The sequence below is a fragment of the Monodelphis domestica genome, chromosome 3 (assembly GCF_027887165.1).
Source record: "Monodelphis domestica isolate mMonDom1 chromosome 3, mMonDom1.pri, whole genome shotgun sequence".
NCBI classification, from domain to species: Eukaryota; Metazoa; Chordata; class Mammalia; order Didelphimorphia; family Didelphidae; genus Monodelphis; species Monodelphis domestica.
Window position 1 is genome coordinate 272713398 of NC_077229.1, and position 21738 is coordinate 272735135.

Below are 21738 nucleotides of genomic sequence, written 5' to 3' on the forward strand. Positions count from 1 at the left end.
CATTTTCTTCAAACCCATTACGAGACATTAATATTCAACCAGCTGCAAAGGCTAATGGTCAAGTCCTGCCTTCAGGCACTGCAGATTCATTGTGACATGAATAGGCATTTCTCTGGAGCATATGAATAGAGAATCTAGGTCTGTTTATGTAAAGATTTGTCCTACAATAATAAGTTAGACACTTATATGATTAAGGGAACAACTTTCAGCTGGTATCCTTTCTTTTAAAGTTCACATTTTAGGGTAAGGGAAAAAAACCAAGCTGAATACTGTTGGTTAAGCACAATTCAGAGACTTTGCCCAACTTCTTTGATTCAGGCCTCTTCTTTTTGTAGGTCAAGGCAGACTTTCCATGTTAATGCAAGAATTTTTTTTCTTTTCTGAGGGGGGAAATGTTTTATTCTTTAAAATAAATACACACTGAATTGAATTCTGAGTATTTTATCAATCAGGGTGCTAGTTAAAAAGCCTATTTACTTGGATGAATCTGTAATTTATAAAGATAGGTAAATAGAGGACTTGAATGTTTTAAAAATCAAAACAAGGATGGATATGGGCAATTAGGGAACTACAAAATTTTAAAAAGTGGGTGTTCGGTCTCAGATGTTCACCAATTAAACTGGGTAATGACCTTTGAATCTGAACCACAATCAACTCTGAAAGAATTTTTTTTTCCTGAGCTCTCCCCTAAAAACATTTAAAAATAGATTAAGTGGCAATAGTAATATGATAAAAGACATAAACACATGAAACATGAGCAAGTTTTAGTTTTCCTGAGCTCTCCTCTGCAATAATGAATTACAGCAATTAGTAACATAAAAGCATAAACACAAATGCTCACACTAAATCCAAATGCAGCTTCAAACACCATGCAGAAATGGATTTAAAAACAAAAACTACACAGTAGACAAAAGTTGTGGTTAGAGTTGTGGTTAACGAACATAAAGCCAACTACAGGAGAGATCTAACTAATGGAAAAGAAAAATACAGTTTAGGAGGAGGCTGCCAAGAGAAGGCAGGGCGTGAATCTAAGTCTGTGCTTAGAGAAGCTCTATTATTTTCTCGCTTCCATTACAAACTTATGGCATTCGTCTCCATTGCAAACCTTAAACCCCAAAGTGTGGCCTTTTGATTTTAGCCACTGACAAACATTTCTAAAGCGAAGAGCACTGACTAGATGCTAAGTCCAACAAGGAGCAGAAGCTGAGTAACAGAAGTCAATCCCATGGGAAATGAAAAAAAGGCTGCTAGTCAGACCCACATAATCCATATGTCCATTTTAGTGCAGGGACCATTGTAAATGGATTGGTTTCACAGGTCCCAGAGCACACAGAAGGCACAATGAATGCTACTGAGCAAATGAAGGAATGAATTAACCAAAAATCAACCAAGAATTTTAAAAGAAAAATACCTATGTTACTCTGAACATGAGACAGAATTCATATTATAGTTCAATTAAAGAGTGCATAAAGAAAAAAAATATATTTATCTTACCCTCCCATAGAGACTCCAGCTGCTAGAAATGGGGCTGATGGGTACAGACTGTGAACATGGTGAATAACGGTTTCCAAATCTTCGGTATTAGCACAACAATAAGTCCTTGGTGTCTATAAGCAGTCATATGTAAAACAAACAAAAAGAAAAATATTTGCACTATAACTCAAATATAAATAAAAATTAGTTTCATGGTATATAATAAATAAAACTTTTAAAAAAAGCAATATATCACAAAATAGAAATAGCCATTTCTTTGTGTTTTGACATGCTAATTCTTGATTATGGTAATTTTAAATTTGCATATGTATGGCATATACATTTATAGTCTACAAAGGTAAAAATAATTGTGGCTATTTTTTAACAAGACTATTTTCAACAAGGGCCTATATATATTTTTTAATCTATAAGGAAAGAACAGTTTAAAAACCTCAGTAAATTTGGATTCAGTATTAGCAAATAGTAAATACTTAATAAATGTTCCTTGACTTGATCATAGATTCACCTATAAATTTCTTTTCACTCATCTATGATACCGTTTTCTTATGCCTGAACTGAACTTTCACAGAAATTAACATAAAAATAAGCATAAAGTACTTCCTTCTGGAAAGTATTCCAGGAATCTCCTATAAAAATTTATTATGAGGTAGTTTAAAAGAAAAATTTCAATAAATCTTTTAATTTCCTTCCAGGATTAAATCCTGAAAGAAAAGTGGTATTCTGGAACAGTTCTTTTGTTAGTGTAATCTTTATACAACAACTAAGAATTTCTTTTGCCCTTCGGAAAATATTAGACCTCTCTCTGCTTAAGATCCCAGTAGATTCTTATAATGCTAAAACATGTAAAGCTGATTATGTTCACATATAATGAACTAAAACAAGTAATCTTTTCACATACTGAATCTGAATATCAATAAGGACTCTGTTCACAGCAGAAGAGCTTCACTGAAAGCTCTCTCAAGATATGCAAAAAAAATTAAAGTGTGAATGGAATATATCTTTGGTAAACAGTTTCACCATCCAATCCTAAAAGAGAACTCTTGTTATGTCTTTCATTTAAATCTGAAACAAACTTTGTAGAGTATACCTATTACACACCAGTGGTATTCTTCCTCTTTTTTAAAATCAAGAAGTAAGTTATCACTGCCAGTGACCAAAAAGGAGGTGAGTCCTCCTCCCAAGCCACTCCCCCTGCAAAACTCCCTGGAATGGATCCAATTAAAGTTTGCCCATATAGCTGTTCTACTGTCACCTTTGTAAGAATGTAGATGGAGGCACTGGGGGTGGAGGTGGGAATCCTGAAGGGAAGGTCCCAACTTGACGGGATCTTCCAAATGATTAAGATAAAAACCAACTAGAGTATTTTTGGCTTGAAGTCAGGAGGGAAATGCAAACAGAACAATATCTGCTATTATACTCATTCATAATGGCCACTGAATTTGTCAGCAGAATTTATGTAAAAAAAAAAAAGACAACTTATTCAGCTTTTTTTTCCCCTACATGTGGGTCTATCTCTTAAAAAGCTTAGCTTTAAAATTCTGAGTTATTTATGGGCAACCTCTAACATCTCCTTTTACTGCTGCACAAATCTTATGTACATCTAGAAACCTAAACTAATGAACAAAAAGAAAAATAGTGGAAAATGATATTTGGCATGGTAGAAAGGCTAATTTAGTAAATTAAGTGGTTCATGAGTCAGTTCATTCCAGATATATGAATTATTTTATTCCCTCAAAATGTTCTATTCTCCATGAACCAGCAGAAGACTGAGCTACTGCCATATTAAGCACTGAGAAAGATTAAAGAGAAAGAAAGAAGGATCTGAATGTGAGAAATAATGTGGAAATAAGTAAAACCTGGCAACTGATAGATGTATGGAATGAGGATGAAGTAAGAGTCCAAGATGGCTCTGTTACAGAGCTGGAAGTCTGGGGAGATGATGGTGCCATGGGCAGTATTCTTCAGGTGAGTTCCATGTTATACACATGGAGTGGGAGGCAGGACATCCAGACAAAATTAGAGAAGACAAATGGAAATGGGGAAGTGGAAGTCTAGGGAGAAATGGAGGGGTAAAGAGGTAGATTTGAGAATCAGTTGCATAAAAAAGTGAAAACAAGGCAGGAAATTTGATGAAATCACAGAAAGAGAATGTGAAGAAGAGTAAAACCTAGGGGAATTCATGTGAGGACCAAGAATAAAACAACTTTAATTCAATAAATAAAATCTAAATTTAAGATTATAGAATTGAGAGCTAGAAAGGAACTTAGAAACCATCTAGTTCAACCTCAATCTTACAAATGAAAAAAATGAGACCAAGGGTAGAGGCTAAGTGACTGATTTGCTCAGGGTCACACAGACCATATATAAATGGCAGAGCTGGACTTTGAACCCAGCTCTTCTGGCTCTAAATTCAGTCCTTTTTCACCTTCCATTTATTAAGTGTCTATTATATCCTAGATGCCAAGGTTACAGTGGGAGAGAGACTATTCTCTAATCTCTTGGGCCTGACCCTCATTTCTCTGACCTGGGTCTCCTACTTGGGGATGCTGTTAGTTCACTGCCCCTTGGGCAGCCCTTCCTACCCACCCAGTATGCTAGTGAATCTGTAGTATATTTTAATCTATATGTGAATATATTGATACTTTTTTTTGGTTTTGCTTTTAGCCTATGTGTGCTAAGATCACAGGAACATTTTGTAAGGATAGTTTGGGTTCTTTGCAAGGTTTAATCTGTTATTGTGTAAATATTCCAGAATGGGCCACCTCCAAATTTCTGATCAGCCTCATACTAGGTTGATAAGATTCATTTTACTGCCTAAAATAATTTTACTTTATTCAATTTTTGCTGGACTTTTTATGTAAAAAAACAACAAATTTAAAAGTAACTCAATTAAAGAAAAAAATTAAGCGGTCCCTAACTTTAAAGAGATTACATTCTACAACATGGATAATATCAGCAAATACAAGATAATCTAAGAAAGAAAAAGCACTAAAAACTGTAGAGCTAGCAAGAAAGATAGAGAAGTATGAGAAGAGTTTCAAAGGTACAATATCACAGGAAACAAAGCAGAAATGATATCAATAAGAAGGGTGGTCCCCACTGACAAACACAAGAGAAGCCTAGAAAGATATGGATGTAATGGAGAGCATTGGATTTAGTGACAGGTCACTAGTCACTTTGGAGAGAGCTATTTTACCACCAGGCTGGAGATGGAAGCCACACTCACTGCAAGCCATTGTTGAGGAGAGAGTGGGTGGTAAAGAAGTAGAATCCATGAATACAGATTATTCCTTCTAAAAAACTGGCAGAAGAGAAAAAATGGCAGATTCAGTTTGGTAGATGGTTTAAAGGGGTAGCAGGGTCACAGGAAAATGTTGTTAATACCCTGTAAGACAGATGAGATTTTAGGACATTAACAACCTACTAAACCAAGTGTTTTAGCTCTTGCCTTACTTCAAAGGAATTAAAGAGAGGGGAGGTTTAACCAATGACTTGGTCAGAGAATAAAAGGAAACAGTCAGGTTTCAAGATTAAGCCAGCCATAGAAAGCGAAAAAAGGAAACTCTGGGGCTAGAATCAGAGTGATCATTAATGGATTAATCCCAAAGTGGAAGAAAATTTCTATTATAATATTTTTATCATCTCTCAATAAAGGTATAGATAGTATGTTTATCAAATGGGCATATGACACTAGAAAAGACAACTAACACAATTGGTGGCAGAGTCAGGATCCAAAAAGATTGAGATAGGTTGGAACACTAGCTCAAGTCTAAAAAAGCTGAAATTCCATAGGGAGAAATGTAAACTCTTTTGTTTGGGTTCAAAAAAATTACTAAGATGGAAGTTAGATAGCAATTCATCTGAAATAGATCTGGAGATTTAAATGGAACTGCAAGTCATGTTTCAACAATAGGATATGGCAACCAAAAAACTAATGTGATCATTTTTTGGCTCTATTAAAAGTCCTGGCAGCCAAGACTAGGCAGAAGTACTGCTATACTCTGCCTCAGTCAGAGCCCATCTGAAGTATGTGTTCAGTTCTAAGAGCCATACTATAGTAAGAGCATTGATAAGTGAGAGCACTCAGTGGTAGACTGATGATGAAAAGCCCTGAGATTATACCATATAAAATTCAATTCAAGCGTCTATCACGAGCCTTCCCTTTTCTAGAGGAGCCTAGATTCTACAATGGGAAAACAACAAGTGCATGTGTATCTATCTGGCCACAGTGTCTGTCCTGACTGGCTTGCTCAGCCTGAACTCACACTTGGAAGGTCTGGGGTTCCCAGAGGGACATATCAATTCTCCTCTTACTACACGACTCTACTCTCTGTCAAGATTTTACCAGTAACTGGTGTAGAGTGGAGAAGGCACCACACACTCCTACTACTCCCCATTGGCCTGCTTCCCATTTATAAAAAATCAGTCCCTTCAACACCACTGACTCCTAAACGTGAAACATTTACTAAGCGAGAAGGCAAAAACAGTTCTAATCAAAATGGAACAATCTACCTATAAATCTGGATTGTACTCTGCCACCTATGCACACAGAGTCCATGGAGGAGAATGGACCTAGAAAAACCTAGCAGTGAGGCATATATGATTAGGGAAATCCATGTGCTCAGGGCAAAGCTGTAATTCTGTATGGCAAGCCTTGATATCCTTGATCTCTTTAGGGAACAGCTTGTACCATGTCATTTTCTGGGCAAAACTGCTTATCTGCTCACCCTTCCCCTCCTCACAGCCCTTCAACAGGGCAAAACTACTGAAACAGTGTCAAGCTCTTTTAAGGACACCCTCTCTCCAAGGTGCTGAGAATGAGTAACTTTTTTTTTCCAGCAAAACAGATCAGAATTGTTCAGTATAGCTGCAAAGTCTGGGTTTTTTCCCCCTTCTCTTCAAATACAGAGGGCAGAAAAGGCAATACTCATATCCCTGAGAAGTTCCTCCTCTCTCGAGCTAGAGATAAGGATGCCTATATAGATCTACACATAGCAAGAGTAAGCAGCTCTTTTCCCATCAGATTCCAGCTACTGTCACCTATCTAGCATCAGTTAGCTCTCTTAACTTGATCAGCCTCTCTCCAGTGAACCAGTAAAGCATTGTCTTTCTTTTGATCAGTATTAGTTCTCAGTAAAACAGATGCAAAACAACTGGCCAATAAGGCAGCAAAGGAAAGTAATACATGTTGGAGGGGATGTGGCAAAATTGGGACACTAATACACTGCTGGTGACGATGTGAATTGGTCTAACCATTCTGGAGGGCAATTTGGAACTATGCCCAAAGGGCTTTAAACGAATGCCTGTCCTTTGACCCAGCCATACCACTGTTCACTTTGTACCCCAAAGATAATAAGGAAAAAGACATACAAGAATATTCATAGCTGTGCTCTTTGTGGTGGCAAAAAAATTGGAAAATGAGGGGATGCCTTTGATTGGGGAATGGCTGAACAAATTGTAGTTTCTGATGGTGATGGAATACTATTGTGCTGAAAGGAATAATGTACTGGCAGAATTCCATGTGAACTGGAACAACTTCCAGGAATTGATGCAGAGTGAGAGGAGAAGAACCAGGAGAACATTATACACAGACTGCTACACTGTGTCACAATCAAATAGACTTTTCTACTAGCAGCAATGCAATGATCTAGGATAATCCAGAGGAATTTATGAAAAAGAATGCTATCCACATCCAGAGAAAGAACTGTGGGAGCAGAAATGCAAAAGAAAAACACGATTCATAACATGGTTTGATAGGGACATGATTTGGGGTTTTATGTTAAAAGATCAGTCTACTGTAAATATTAATAACATGGAAATAGGTTTTGAACAATGATATATGTATAACCCAGTGGAATTGCTTGTCATCTCTGGAAGGGAGGAGGAAAGAGGGGTGGGAAAAATCATGAATGATGTAACCATGGAAATGATTCTAAGTTAAAAAAAAACACAGCTACAAAATATATTAGCTCAACTCAGCTTCTGTATTTTATCATCTCCATTTGCTGTGGTCTCGTTTCCATCTTCTTCTGGTCACCTCTTATCTCTTTCTAATGTCTCCAATTGGGATATCTTCATAAGTAATGGCCTAGCTCTAACTTAGGACATGACACTCAAAGAGTTTATTTTTCTGTCAGGTTAAGACCTCAATGGTCTTAATCATATGTATAATAATTAAGATATAATAATATAACATATATAATCATCCCACATTCCCTCAAAGTACTTCATTTATATAAATTTATTATTAGTTTATATAAATTACTTTTATTTAAAGAAATTATAAATATTTATATGATATAGACATGTTATATATTTATATAAATATAAATGTATCAGTTTTAATAAATATATAATATACAAATTTTTATAAATTAATAATGAAATATATTGTTTATCAGTTTATCAGTAACCTTTAAATCATAGAAAATAGTCCCATGTCACTGAGCTAATGAACCACAATGCAATGTAGCCATCTTGAAATGAGCCAATGCTCTGCCTTCAGATAAATATGCTTATCTGAGGGATTGTGTTCTCTCAGGTCCTCAGAACATACTGTCTCTCCCCAAGCATTTTTATCTGAGGTACTGCTTTCTTCTCAATCTGATTTTGTTAGTGTTTTTATACAAATACTTTTTTTCCTGCCCCTTTCATAATACCATAATACCCGTATATGAAAGGAGCAGTACCTTCCACAAAAATAAGTAAAACTCTCTATGTAGAAAACTAAAAGGTTCATTTACTTTTTTATTTTAATAATAAATTTCCACATGAGTTTTCTGAAATTATATAATATAAACTGTCTTCTTCCTCTCTTCTTCCCTCCCCCCTCCTGGAGAAGGCAAGGAATAAAAGGTTCATTTTAGTTTAAATCTAAATTCCTGACTGAAAATGGTGTTTAGCCTTGAATTAAATGGGAAAAAAATTTAAACATCTATCTTTTTCTTTAGCATAAGATACATGAACAGGTTTTGGATCTGTTCCACAAGAACATAAATTTATTTAGATGTAATATATCTGATTGTAGGAAAGGAAATAGGTTGTAGATCCCTAAGCTAAAGAGAAACTTGGACAAAGCCTTCATACGCTTCTGTAATAAGCAATCTGATGCCTGATGTCACCTACTGACAAAATGGCTAAGGAACTAGATCTGGAGTTGGGAAGACCTGAGTATTAATCCAACCCTACATAATTACTATATGAATGATCTTGGGAACGTCAGTTAAACTCCATCTACCTTTAGTCTCCTCATTTGTAAAATGAGAATAATCATTGTGCCCAACTCCCAAGTCTCTTGTGGGAATAAAATGAGATCATGGACATCAAGAGATTATTATTATTATTATTAGCATTACAGACAAAAGAGTGGTTGCCATAAACTGTGACCATGAAAATATGGGTTTAAGACTTTGAATTGCCAAAACTGCAAAGATAAATTTTTAGTGTCTTGATTTTATATTAAAAATGAAGTGGTCGCCATGGGAAAAATTCCTAAATATGAAATACCCAAGTCAGCTGCGTTTTATGGAGATTTTAATTAATACAAATTAAGGAATTAAGGAAAGGGAGAGAGACAGAGTAAGAGGAAATAATAGGAAGGCTAGGGCCTAGGCCATTGGCCTAGGCCTTTCCTTTAAGAGAGAAAACTAAGTCAGTCTTTAATCACTCACCACAAGATTTGTTCCAAGCAAAACTCCAGTGTTCAGAGAGACCCTCCAGTTCAGCTCCTCAGCTCAACTAACTTCAGCCACCAAGAGATCTCCAATTCAGCTTCCTAAGCTGAACTAAGTCCAGAGGCCTCTGACCTCCTTTTAAAGAGAATTTTCTCCTATGTCACCTCACCTAAATTTTCACATCTACCAATCACAGCAGACATTTTCCAAAGGGCTGACCATTCCTAATTCACATCTTGTTATCACCTTCTCTGGGTAGATTATATCTTCTGAGTACTTCACACCTCTTTGGTAAGGTTGTCCCTTGCAAGTTGCCTGACCTTTTAGTGATTAATTTGACCTTCATAGGTACTTAGCACCCTTTTGTATTAGATCTAAAAATAGACCCAGCTTAAGGGCTTTTGCCTCACTATAAGTGTGAGTTAAGTACCTTTTAATTGTTCAGTAAGGAGTTTTACAACTTTATCTTCCCCTAAAGTATGCTTAAGTATGGGTGGAGTAAGGTAAAGTTCTCACATACATTTCTGACTAAGTACCTTTATTGTTTAAAATGGGGAATAGTCTTAAGATACTGTTCCAAGGTAGAGTCTGAGAAATTTTAAGATTCACATTAGGCAGCTAGGTGGCTAAGTGGATAGAGCATTGGTTCTGGAGTCAAATACAACTGAAAAATTGAAAGTTATTAGTATTATAGTCATTATTATTAGCAATTAGATGGTACAGTAGATAGAGCCCAGGAACTTACTCATCTTCCTAAGTTAAAAAGAAATCTGGCCCCAGACACTTAATAACTGTGGTAATCCTGGGCAAGTCACTTAACCCTGCTGATCTCTGTTTCCTCATCTGTAAAATGAGCTGGGTCAGGAACAGCAAACCACTACAGTATCTTTGCCAAGAAAACACCAAATGGGGCACAAAGAGCTAGATATGACAGAAATGACTGAATAACAACATTATTATTATCATTATTGATGGAGGCAATCTAGAAGATATAATATCGTGTCAGAAGAACTAAGGATGAAAATCACCAAATGGCCAAGGAAGAACATGGCAGATGTGTAAGCTGTAGCATATAACCAACAAAGAACTGACCAGGAACTGACCAGGATCGAGGGCTGTTTGACTGGAAAATCAAGGGAGAACTAATGGATAGCCTGTGTGCTCTACCAGTATCCATGCAAAACCAAGAGATTTTAGCCCATTTTGTGTCTGGCTTGGACCCTTTTGGGTCACTGAGCCCTTTGGCTGTCTGGACCCATTCTGAGAATGTTTTTAAAAATATAAGATAAAATAACATGGGATTATAATGGAAACCAATTATAATGAAACACAGTTATCAAAATATTTAGGAAATGAAGTTCCCTGTTCCCAAATTAAGAACTCTTAATCCAGAGAATGGACCCCAGAATTCAGCTGGAAGACTTATGGGACACTATACTCCTTAAAAGTAGAGACTGAGGGAGGGAGACAACTTGGAATATATAACTTCAGAAAACTCATGTAGAAATTTATTAAAATTAAAAATTAAAAAATTAACTTAAAAAAGTAGAGACTTTTTCTTCTTCATGTTTATCCCCATCACTTAGCATAGGGTGTGGATATACATACCACAAGCACTCAATAAAGTCTTATTGAATAATGGAGAACAAACAGAATGATCAGGCCTGGATGGGTTGAGATCTCTCACAAGTTCACATGATTATCAAAACATAAGGAAGGACTTCTGGAAATCAGAGCTGTCCAAATATAGAATAGGCTACCTTATGAGTCTCATAGGTTCCCTCCTCTCCACTAATGGAGTTCTTCAGAGACTGGACAATCATCCGTCAAGGATATTGAAGGGGACATTCATATTCTGAACTAGCATCCAGCTCCCAGTGGTGTTAAATAGAAATGGATCCCTCTAAGCCAAATGTTGACTTAGAAAACTACAAAATAACATTATCTATGTTGTATGTATCATTCTGTTTGTAAGTCTCTATCTATTTATTTTGTTAAACATTTCCCAATTACATTTTATCTGATTTCAGCTGTACTTGGGGGATTTTAGCCAATACCTTTGATCGAGACCTCTGATTAGGTTTTCCTGTTCTAGAAAACATTCCTATCTTTGGATGAATAGTATGATATATAGAAAAAACAGGTTTTAAAAACAAAACCAAACCAGAAAAATTACTCTGGACATGCCCTTTAATCTCTCAATACCCCAGCCAACTCTCTAACCCTATGGATGACCAAGAAAGTGTCTTTATTTGCATTAGATGAAGTGCTTCCTTCCTATGTATTATAAAATTAAGACAGTCCAATTTAAAAAAAAAGACCAATAATCAGAAGATCTTGGTTCCTGTCCAGATCTGTCACAATATGCTGCATGATTCTGGGGCACACAACTACTTATTCTGGGCCATGTGGTGAAAGATGAGGCAAAAAAAAAACAAACTCAAAAAACATTTCTTCTGGAAGAGAAATCAAATATCATCTAGTTCAACTCCTTCATTATACAGATGAGAAAAATGAGGTCCAGAGAAGTTGCCTGTTTTGCCTAAAGTCACAGTGAATTGTGGCAAATCTGGAACTGAAATAGAGATCTCCTTAACTCTTTACCTAGCAGAAGAACAATCATTTCACATTTAGATCTGAGTATTCAAATATGTTCTAAATAATAAATTCTACCAAAGAAATGTGGGCTCATATGGGAACATTTAATACTCATTCAACCCTGTTACAAAGTTATTTTCTATTCAAAGGTTAGAAGAGGTACTATTGAACCATATGTCTGAAAAATAGTTATGCATCTCAAAATAGAACATACTTTTAAGAAAGTTCCTAGCTTCAAAAATTGAAATGTTACTTATAAAAAATTTGACCATTTTATTTAAAGTCATTCTTACCAGAAGATTTTCACCCGACACTCCTCTGTTGTTAAAAACCACACATCTAAAAATCAAGAAAGTAATTTTCATTATTTCAAACTTTTTTGTAACAAAGTATATATGAAAACTGTAATTAACCTGTATTTCTAAAGCCATTCAAAATATACTAAACAAATTAAAAGTGATTTCTTCTTTACCTTAAGTAATTGCCTGCAAATCTCATCTGACTGAACTTCTGTGCCTATAAGGTATATAGCTGAATTCATAAAATAGATACTTTAAATGTATTTTTAAATGTATTCCTAAAAAATAGATTTTTACCAATTTGTTCCTTAATCGATGACATAGGTATATATACATAGGTATGTATGCTTAAAAAAAAAAACACACAAGTATTGGGGGCAGCTGGGTGGCTCAGTGGATTGAGAGCCAGGCTAGAGACAAGAGGTGCTGGGTTCAAATTTGACCTCAGACACTTCCTAGCAGTGTGACCCTGGGCAAGTCACTTAACCCCTATTGCCTAGCCCTTACCACTCTTCTGCCTTAAAACCAATACACAGTATTGATTCTAAGACAGAAGGTAAGGATTAAAAAAAAACAGTATAAAATGAGAGATTTAAGTTTCCATTTCAAGTAATAGAAAAGTACTTACTGTGAGAACAATAAATACTTGTCTGTTCTAAAACATATCTTCCTGCTTATGGGTATGCACACAGCAGTGTTCTCCCAAGGTTTCTTGAGCTTTGAGTCAAGTATTTCTCCATGGAAGGGAAATAACCAGGACAAGCTCAGCAATTCTGCATGTTAAAAAAGGAACCAACCAACAAAAAACCACCACAAGGGAGCATCCCCACCTTCTTCTGCATTGTTTTCAGAGAGCTTGTATTTACTGTGGTCTCTGGCCAACTCACTATTTTCCAGTTTCATATCGGCACAGATAGAATTGGGGCCTGACAATTCTCCGCTTTCTGACTTATAACTTGGGGTAGAATTTTTTTTCTCCTATAAGGGATCTTTTGACTACCAATGGCACAAGGTCCCTTAGAAATTTTGGGAAAAAAATCATTCAACTTAGGAACATTCCTTTTAAATGACAGAGGATCAAGCCATGATTTAAAAAAAAAACCCAACTCATTCTATAAACAAAATAGAAGCAGAGGAGTAGGCGTGGGGAGGAGGTCTGATAATGATTCACCTCGAGAGTCTGCCCAAACCTACATCCTAGTCTAAAATTTTGTGCATTTCTTTTTCTACCTGGTAGCAAACGTTTCTCTCCCCATCTGCAGGCATTTTATGGCAGAGGACACTTTGCTATCAGGAAGGATACCAAGGTATGGGGTGGAAAGAATGCTGGATTTGGAGTCAAAAGAGCTGAAATCAAATTTTGGCATTGTCACTTACTACCAGTGTGGCTTCTGACAAGTCTCTAAATGTCTCTGAGTCTCAGTTTCCTTATTTGTAAAATGAGTGTTGGACAAGATAGCCTCTAAGGTCCCTTCAAAAATAAATCTATAATCCTATGTAGAAGGTGAATGCTACTCTGATTCATCCCCTTCTTTTTCGTACTTTTTGAAGCTTTTCATGTCTAACACAGAATTGGATTAAGTATTGACTGCAGGACAAAGAACCTATTTTTAATACCACCTCAAACATCAGCTATATAACTCAGCTCTGGAAAAGTGATTAAACCTCAGCTTGTTTTCTCATCTGTAAAATGGAAATGATAACAAATATGGCACTTGGGTTTCTGGATTGCTGTGAGGATCAAATGAAATTATTTATGTAAATCGCTTTATGCTTCTTAGTGCTACAATCAATACAATCAATGAGAGATCAGGTTGTGCTGTTATGCTACATATACAAAACAAAACAAAAAAAATTAAGGATCCAATACCACGCAAGGAATAAAGAATCCTGCCCCTTTATCTCACCAACTATGCCCAGGGTTCATTATCTCATTCCCAGCAGAGGTCTTGAGCTGATCTAGCTATTAGCCATCTAAGTGGTAGCTGCTCTAAGCCATCCTTTCTCCCCAATTCTCAACAGCATTGAAAGTAGCAACAAGTATTAAGTTAGTGCTGCCTTGAACCATGCATCAGCTGTGTGGCACTAATATATGTAGGCAACCCAGTTCTCCAAGGACCACACAAGCATCTTCTCCCCATGACTTATGTTCAGGTTTCCTAAGAAGGGGCACACGATCTCAAAACAAAAAATCCTGGGAAATGGCGAGTGATAATATAATTCCTCATGATGAGCCTTTGAGGTGGTGCTGTTATTATCCCCATTTTACAGTTGTGGAGTCTGAGGTTAAGGGACTTGCCCAGGGGTCAGCTAGTCGGACAGTCACTAAGTGTCTGATGTCACATTCAAACTCAGATCTTTCTGACTCTGGGTCCAGTGCTCTCTGTTGCTATACAAGTTAATTGTCTTACTCTTGTCCTTATTAAAATCCACCTTGCATTTTTTTTCTGTTCATTTCTCTAACCTACCAAGGGCATTTTAGGTTTTAATTCTTTCCCCGAAAATGTTGATTTTTAATTTTTTAATAAGAAGGACAGCTTGTTGGGGGGGGGGCTCAAAAAAGCCTCAGGGAGTTAGACAGTGTAACAACACCAATATGATTGTGAAGATAGGATCTTCACATGATGAAGTCCCCTACTTTTAAGGAGCTAAGGTACCACCTCCTCATATAACATGGAATAATCATCAGCATAGCCTTTTTTAAAATTTTATTTTATTAAATCCTTACTTCCACCTTAGAATCAATACTGTGTATTGGTTCCAAGGCAGAAGAGTGGTAAGGGCTAGGCAATGGGGGTGAAGTGACTTGCCCAGGGTCACATAGTTGGGAAGTGCCTGAGGCTGAATTTTTTTGTTTTTGCTTTTTGAAAATTTTATTTATTAATTTATTTTAATTTTAATTAGTCAGTTTAGAACATTATTCCTTGGTTACAAGGCTACAAAGAATCATATTCTTTCCTTCCCCTCCCCTCACTCCTTCCCATAGATGACGTGCAATTCCACTGGGTTTTACATGTGTCCTTGATCAAATACTATTTTCATGCTGTTGATGTTTGCATTAGGATGATCATTTGGGATCTACATCCCCAATCATATCCCCCTTGAGGCCAAATTTTAACCTAGGACCTCCCACCCCTAGGCCTGGCTTTCAATCCACTGAGCCACCCACCTAGCTACTCCTTAATTTTTATTTATTTTTGCTTTAAAAAACCCTTACTTTCCTTCTTAGAATCAATACTACGTATTGATTCCAAGGCAGAAGAGTGGTAAGAGCTGGGCAATGAGGGTTAAGTGACTTGCCTAGGCTCACACAACTAGGAAAAGTCTGAATCTAGATTTGAACTCAGGACCTTCTGTCTCTGAGTCTGGCTCTCAATCCACTAAGCTACTCAACTGCCCTCTAGCATAGGCTTTTAATTTATCTCTATAATTATATCTGATATATTTATATCTTATATAATTGATATCTGATATTATATCTTATATCTGATAAGGAAAACGGGTAGGATTCAGATTAAAGAAATAAAAATATTTTTAAATCTAAGAAACAAGTTTTAAGACATAAGGTCAGAGGAACTAGATTTATATTGACTAATCTAAGAGAGTCTAATTATACCACGAATATATGAAAAAAATACTGGAGTAATGTTAAGAAGAAGGTCGTTTTTCTTTCCCTTGATGGAAAACAAGCTTATCTGGATATAAATTACCTACTAGATGACCCTGAAGAAAGCTCTCTAAGTTACACAGCAATTAGTGATCAAGTTAATTATAATTTTGATCTCCTGGTCCCTTCCCTTCCCCAGTTTGTTCATTTTTCTCTCTGTGTGTGTGTGTGTGTGTGTGTGTGTGATTCTGGGCAGTGTGGCTAAGTCAACACACACTAAATTTGGAATTGGGAAGATCTGGTTTTGTATTTTACTAGCTTTGTGACTGGACAAGTCCCTTAACCTTTCAGTTTTCCATCTGTAAAATCAAGGTAACAACACTTCAAATATCTACTTCAAAGTGCTGTTGTGAAGAAAGAATGTTATAATTAGTAGGGCCTACATAATTATGAAACACAATGTCATAGGCAGTCTTTAAAAAAGACTAAAAAAAAACCTTCTTAAAATGAGAGAGCTTTAAATAATTAAAAAATTTTAATTTAAGGACACCTGGGTGGCTCAGTGGATTAAGAGTCAGGTCTGGAGATAGGAAGTCCTGGGTTCAAATCTGACCTCTGATACTTCCTAGCTGTGTGACCCTGGGCATGAAAATAGTATTTGATCAAGGACACAAGGACACAGTATTGATTCCAAGACAGAATGTATGAGTTAAAATTTTTTCATTTAATTTAAAAATTACATAAGAAATTATCCACTGTCATGGGGTCAATACCTTTAACTACAAACGGGAGAAGACAAAAGATTTCTGCAAAAAAGGACAAAAAGTGCAGTAACATTTACAAATAGAATTTTCTTTCACGTTTCAGATTTGGACCAAAATCTATTATGAAGGAAAAACAACCAGGCAACTGCTACCAAACTTGCTTAATACTTTACTATGTCTTTCAGAGTTGGAAATACACCAACCCTCTCCCTTAACCAAAGGAATTTCACACTGTGATGGGGACATGAATGGGGGCAGGCCATGGCCCCAATCTTCAAGAAGATTACAGTATAGTTGAAAGACCAGGTTAAATTTGAAAAATACAAAGTAAAAATAATAAAAAAAAGAATTCTTCTATAACTGTAAGGCTTACAAAATAACCATGAAAAAAACTGACCCAGAGCCATTAAAGAGTCACATGATCTCAGAGCTGGATGGGACCTGGGTACATCCTGTAACCCTAGTTAAAGGAATCCATGACTGTTTGAGGTACACCGTCCACTGCTGGAGAAGCCTTCTTGATAAGAAATAACGTGAGTCTAAAGAAGGGAGAGAGTCCTGTGAGCTGGAGTGGTCAGAAAAAGATACATAAACAAGGAGACCTGAAGTAGGACATGAAGGATGAAGAGGACAAAGACAAAGAGTTCTGGATGACATGTTAGGATGGAGAGAACATTAAAAAAAAGGTAGAAAGGTAGGAATGTATTCAGCATGAAAAGAGGCACAGCAAGCAGACCGATCTCACTAAGATAAGACTATTAAAAAGATGGCAATGGTAGATAAATTTAGGAAGATAGGACAGAGCCAGGTCATGGTGGGCCTCGATCACTAAGGCATGACAAGAGATGAATATTTTTTATTTTATTCTGTCAGAAGGCAGGAGAATTAAAATTAAGCATAACCGTGTGTAGCTTTTCCCAAAACATTAAGTCTGACACAATGTTTGAGAAAAGTATGTCATAAACTATAAACTATGTAGTCGACTCTAGATTCATTCATTCACAATCACTTAAGTGATTATATTATTGTTACAATATACTATAGTCACCAAGTGACCCCAGAAATGATCTAATACCACCTTTCTTCACTCCACTTAAGGAAACCAAGACGGAGTAGCAATTCTATGGTACTGGAGGATGGTGGCAGAACTCATCACTGACCTTCACAATACCTCAAACTTTGATTTATCTATTTCTCTGCCAAATCTAGACTCACTGCAGGAATATTAACTGCTCTGAATTCATCTATAACTCTGCCCACCATAAAATGGCCAAAAGGAAAGAAGCAGAAAGAAGTCAAAGACTCAGATAAGCCATCCATTCTAGAGTCAACTATTTGTTTTTTCAGGGATTGATTATAATGAGGCCAGACTGTCCTACAAGAGGGCAGAAAGCAGGTTGACCTTTTGTGCAAGGAATCCCTGCACAGGGGTCACCTTAACTGATACTGCTTTAGACAATGCCTGAAAAAAAGGGTTACATTCTTTTTAAATCATCTAGAGTCTTGCTGAAATGATGAAAGAATTTTAACCCCTTCTTTGTAATTCAATTAAACAGTTATTAAATGCTCATTAGCATTTAATGAGTAAATTCCAAGATGGAACAGGTTCTGTCATCAAGTACTTTAGTGATTATTTAGATTGATTCAAGACCTAAAGAAGGAGGCAGCTGGGTGGCTCAGTGGATTGAGAGCCAAGATCTTAGGTTCAAATCTGGCCTCAGACACTTCCTAGCTGTGTGACCCTGGGCAAGTCACTTAACACCCATTGCTTAGCCCTTACCACTCTTCTGCCTTGGAACCAATACACAGTTTTGATTCCAAGATGGAATGTAAGGGTTTAAAAATAATAATAATAATAAATAAATATTGTTTTAAATGTTTTTTAAAAGTCCTATAAATGATACCACATGAATGCATTTAAGGTAAGGGTTAAACAAAAGACATAAAGAAGTGGAAGTATCCAACAGATCCATTGTTTTATCAGAGTAGACACTCAATTCTGCTTGTACAGATCTCAACCCATCCATTCCTTCTCATCCTGTGAGATTCTTGTCCATCTGGAGGAGAAAGGGGAATTAACGGTGAGATGTTTAAAAGATGAGGGGGGTCATAGTAAATGACCTCTGTTTTCTCCACAGAATATAAGGTGAGGTTATCAGCTCACAGAAAGAGGAAAAGATGAAGGTGGCATGGGAGGTTTGAGCACAGAATCAATAAAGGATTAGCAGAAGCATTGCCCTGCTGCCCTAAGGGACCAGATGAGATTAGAGAACATACATTTACAGTGGATTTGGTTGGCATGCCTGGATGTCTTCCTCTAGCTATGTCCAGCAGTATGGGAATAGGAGCAGAGAAGGCAGATGGTGGTGCCAGTCCAGGTTGGGCAAGGAAGGAATAGAGGATAATCTATAAGTCATGTTTCCATTTATTCCAAATTCTTTGTTTTCTGGTTAACAGTGACATAAGTATGGCTACGGTTTGGTTTCTCCAGTAGTCTATTGGCAAATTGCTTGTTAGACTACCGTTTCAGTCCTAGAGCACCAATCTTTGTTGGTAATCTATAGAGCAGAAATATCAGCATCCTCCATCCCCCTTTCTGCCTCTGTTTCTGTGGACGGGCATAAGATTGTGGACTGTTACACATTTTTATTTGTCTGATGGGTTGCTGTGGCCAAGGAGTTCCTCACCTGGAGGGCTAGCCTATTGGTGATAAGAATTTTATTTAGTTCATTTGGTCCTCGGACAGCAGAACGATTTTCATTAGTACTAAACTCAGAGCCTTTTTGGCTTGGTAGAAGCAGCCAGTTTTACCTGGGTTTGCTTAATTTTTGAGAAGCTATACACTGCATATATCTTGTGTGTAACTAGTTGTTTGCATCTCTATTACCTATTAACTCTCTTCTTAAATGTTTAAAATGTTTTATTGATTAATTAATTTAGAATACTTTTCCGTGGTTACATGATTCATGTTCTTTCCCTATCCCCTCCCAGAGCTCACATTAACTCTTTTTAGAATGCGAGATCCTTGAGGGCAAATACCATGGTCTTATCTTTCTTTGTAGGGTTTAGCACAGTGCCTAAAAGAGAGGAAGCCCTTAATAATAATAATTTTGACTGACTGATAGAGATTTTGCTTGGAATAATAACACATTGGAACTAAACGCTGCCAAATCCTGGGCAAAAGTCACTCTTTCTAACAAGCAACTGATTAATGATTATATAAACATAGGTTTAGATTTGAAAGAGGCTTTAGGATTATCTGGTCCAACTCTCTGATGTCATAGAGATGACAGGAAAATAGACTGTCTAAGGTCAAAGACGTAGTAAGTGGCTGAACCAAGAATAATAGTTATAGTTTACAGTACTTATCACTGTAAAATGCTTTCATGCCTTTGTTCATTTGATTCTAACAACAACCCTTAAGATGAATTCTATTATTATATTCATTTTGTAGGTGAGAGAACTGAGGCTCAGCTTCAGGTTAAGTGACTTAACCAGGATCACACCACTAAAACTTCATATGTATTATCATTTGATCCTCACAATAATCCTGTAAGTGCTTTATATTCATATATATATGCATATATATATCATATGTATTATAAGTAAGTAGGTACTATTATCTTTCCCAGTTTGCAGATAAAGCAAGCCAGACAGAGATTAAGTGACTCAGGCAACATCACATAGCTAAAGTGTTAGAGGTTAAATTTCCACTTAAATCAGCCTCACTTCTAATCCAACACTATCCACTGCCCCCACCCCCTGCCACCTAGCTTCTCTTCCCAACAATTACTGAAACTATTTTTAAAGATTACCATTGAAGGCCTCATTGCCCAATTTAATAAGGGCCACAGAATCTCTGACCAACTACCTAAACAAGAATCTCTTCTATAAAATCCCAAACAAGTGGCATTCCAGCCTTCATGAAGAGAACAAGATCACAGACTCAAAAGCTGGAAGGGACCTAGAAGATCACAGTGTCCAATCCTCTCATTTTACAGAGGAGTCTGAGGCTAGAAAAATTAATAATAACTAGTAAGTGTGAGGTGGGATTTGAACCTAGTCTTCTCTTACTGCAAGTCCAGTGCTTGGTTCACTGCCTTATTCAGCTTTAGAACTCACTACTTCCTAAGGCAGCCCACTTCACTCTGGAACAGCTCTCCTAATTAGAAAGTTTTTATTTACCCAGATCCTAACTCTGCCTTTCTCAGACTTATACCCACCGTTTTTGTCCTGTTCTCTGCGATGTCACAGAACTAACGTAATCTCTCTTTCACATGAGCATCCTTTAAATTCTTAAAATATCTGAGGGTTAGGATCTCAAAGGTGAACAAACAAGGGGGTTAAGAGCGCTATGGTGAGTCAGGGAGAAACGAGTAGCAGCATAATTCCATCATTCGTGATGTGATGTAAGACATCAAAGATAAGTAGGGAGTTAGAGCAGTCATGTAGCAGGAATGGAAAACGATAGCTAGAGTGTGGGTAAAACATTGCTACCATTGAGGCATTAAAAAAAACTAGACTGCCATAAGAAATGATAAGCAGGATGATTTCAGAAAAAGCTGAAAAGATCTCTGGGAACTGATGCAGAGCGAAATCGGCAGAACTGGGAGAATGTTGTACACGGTAACCATAACCCTGGAGGATGATCATCTATGACAGCTTGGCTCCTCTCAGCGATGCACGGATCTGGGACAATCCTGAAGGACTTGTGACGGGGAATGCTACCCCCTCCAGAGAAAGAACTGCTAGAGTCATCTGTCCCATCAGTGTCTCTTTGGTTTTATTTGGGGGTGGGGGGGTATTGGTTTGTGTGAATGTGCTCTTACAACAATGACCGATATGGAAGTGGGTTTTGCATGACCATAAAAGCTCTAGAGGAAGACCTCTGGCACATAGCTGGGGTAGATATATGAGGATCACGCCGGATGATAAAGTGTGAAGAGACTGTGACTTGGTCAAACAGGAGTACCTACACTCAGGAGATCACGCGTCTGAGTAGCTAAATGAATAGCTAAATTAAGAACAGCAACAGCCTAGTATCCAGATGCTACAAGACTTCTCTTTCTTAATTTAGAGTGAAAATGTCAGCAAAAATTTCAAAGTAACTATGTTACTTAAAAGTATATATAAGGATAACATGACTTGGATTAAGACAATCCAATTTAGATTCTTGGGAAATCTGTTTTAATGATTTTCTAAGAAAGAGCCTGCCTAGAGAAAGAAATGGAAAAGCACTCCAGTATTTTTAACAAGAAAACCCCGTGGGCAGCTTGGTCCAGGAGGTGCAAAGAGTCAGATAA

The 21738-nt window shown here is 36.9% G+C and overlaps 1 protein-coding gene across 1 annotated transcript in view; it reads right to left on the reverse strand.

Annotated features, from left to right (window-relative positions):
* The window catches only part of ABHD3 (abhydrolase domain containing 3, phospholipase), a 53244-nt gene that overhangs the window by 25394 nt on the left and 6112 nt on the right, over positions 1-21738 (reverse strand). The window contains exons 4-5 of the mRNA XM_001367082.4: positions 12059-12104; positions 1495-1607 (exon numbers count right to left, since the gene is read on the reverse strand). Coding sequence (XP_001367119.3) covers positions 1495-1607; positions 12059-12104 — 159 coding nt within the window. The remainder of the gene's footprint in view (positions 1-1494; positions 1608-12058; positions 12105-21738) is intronic.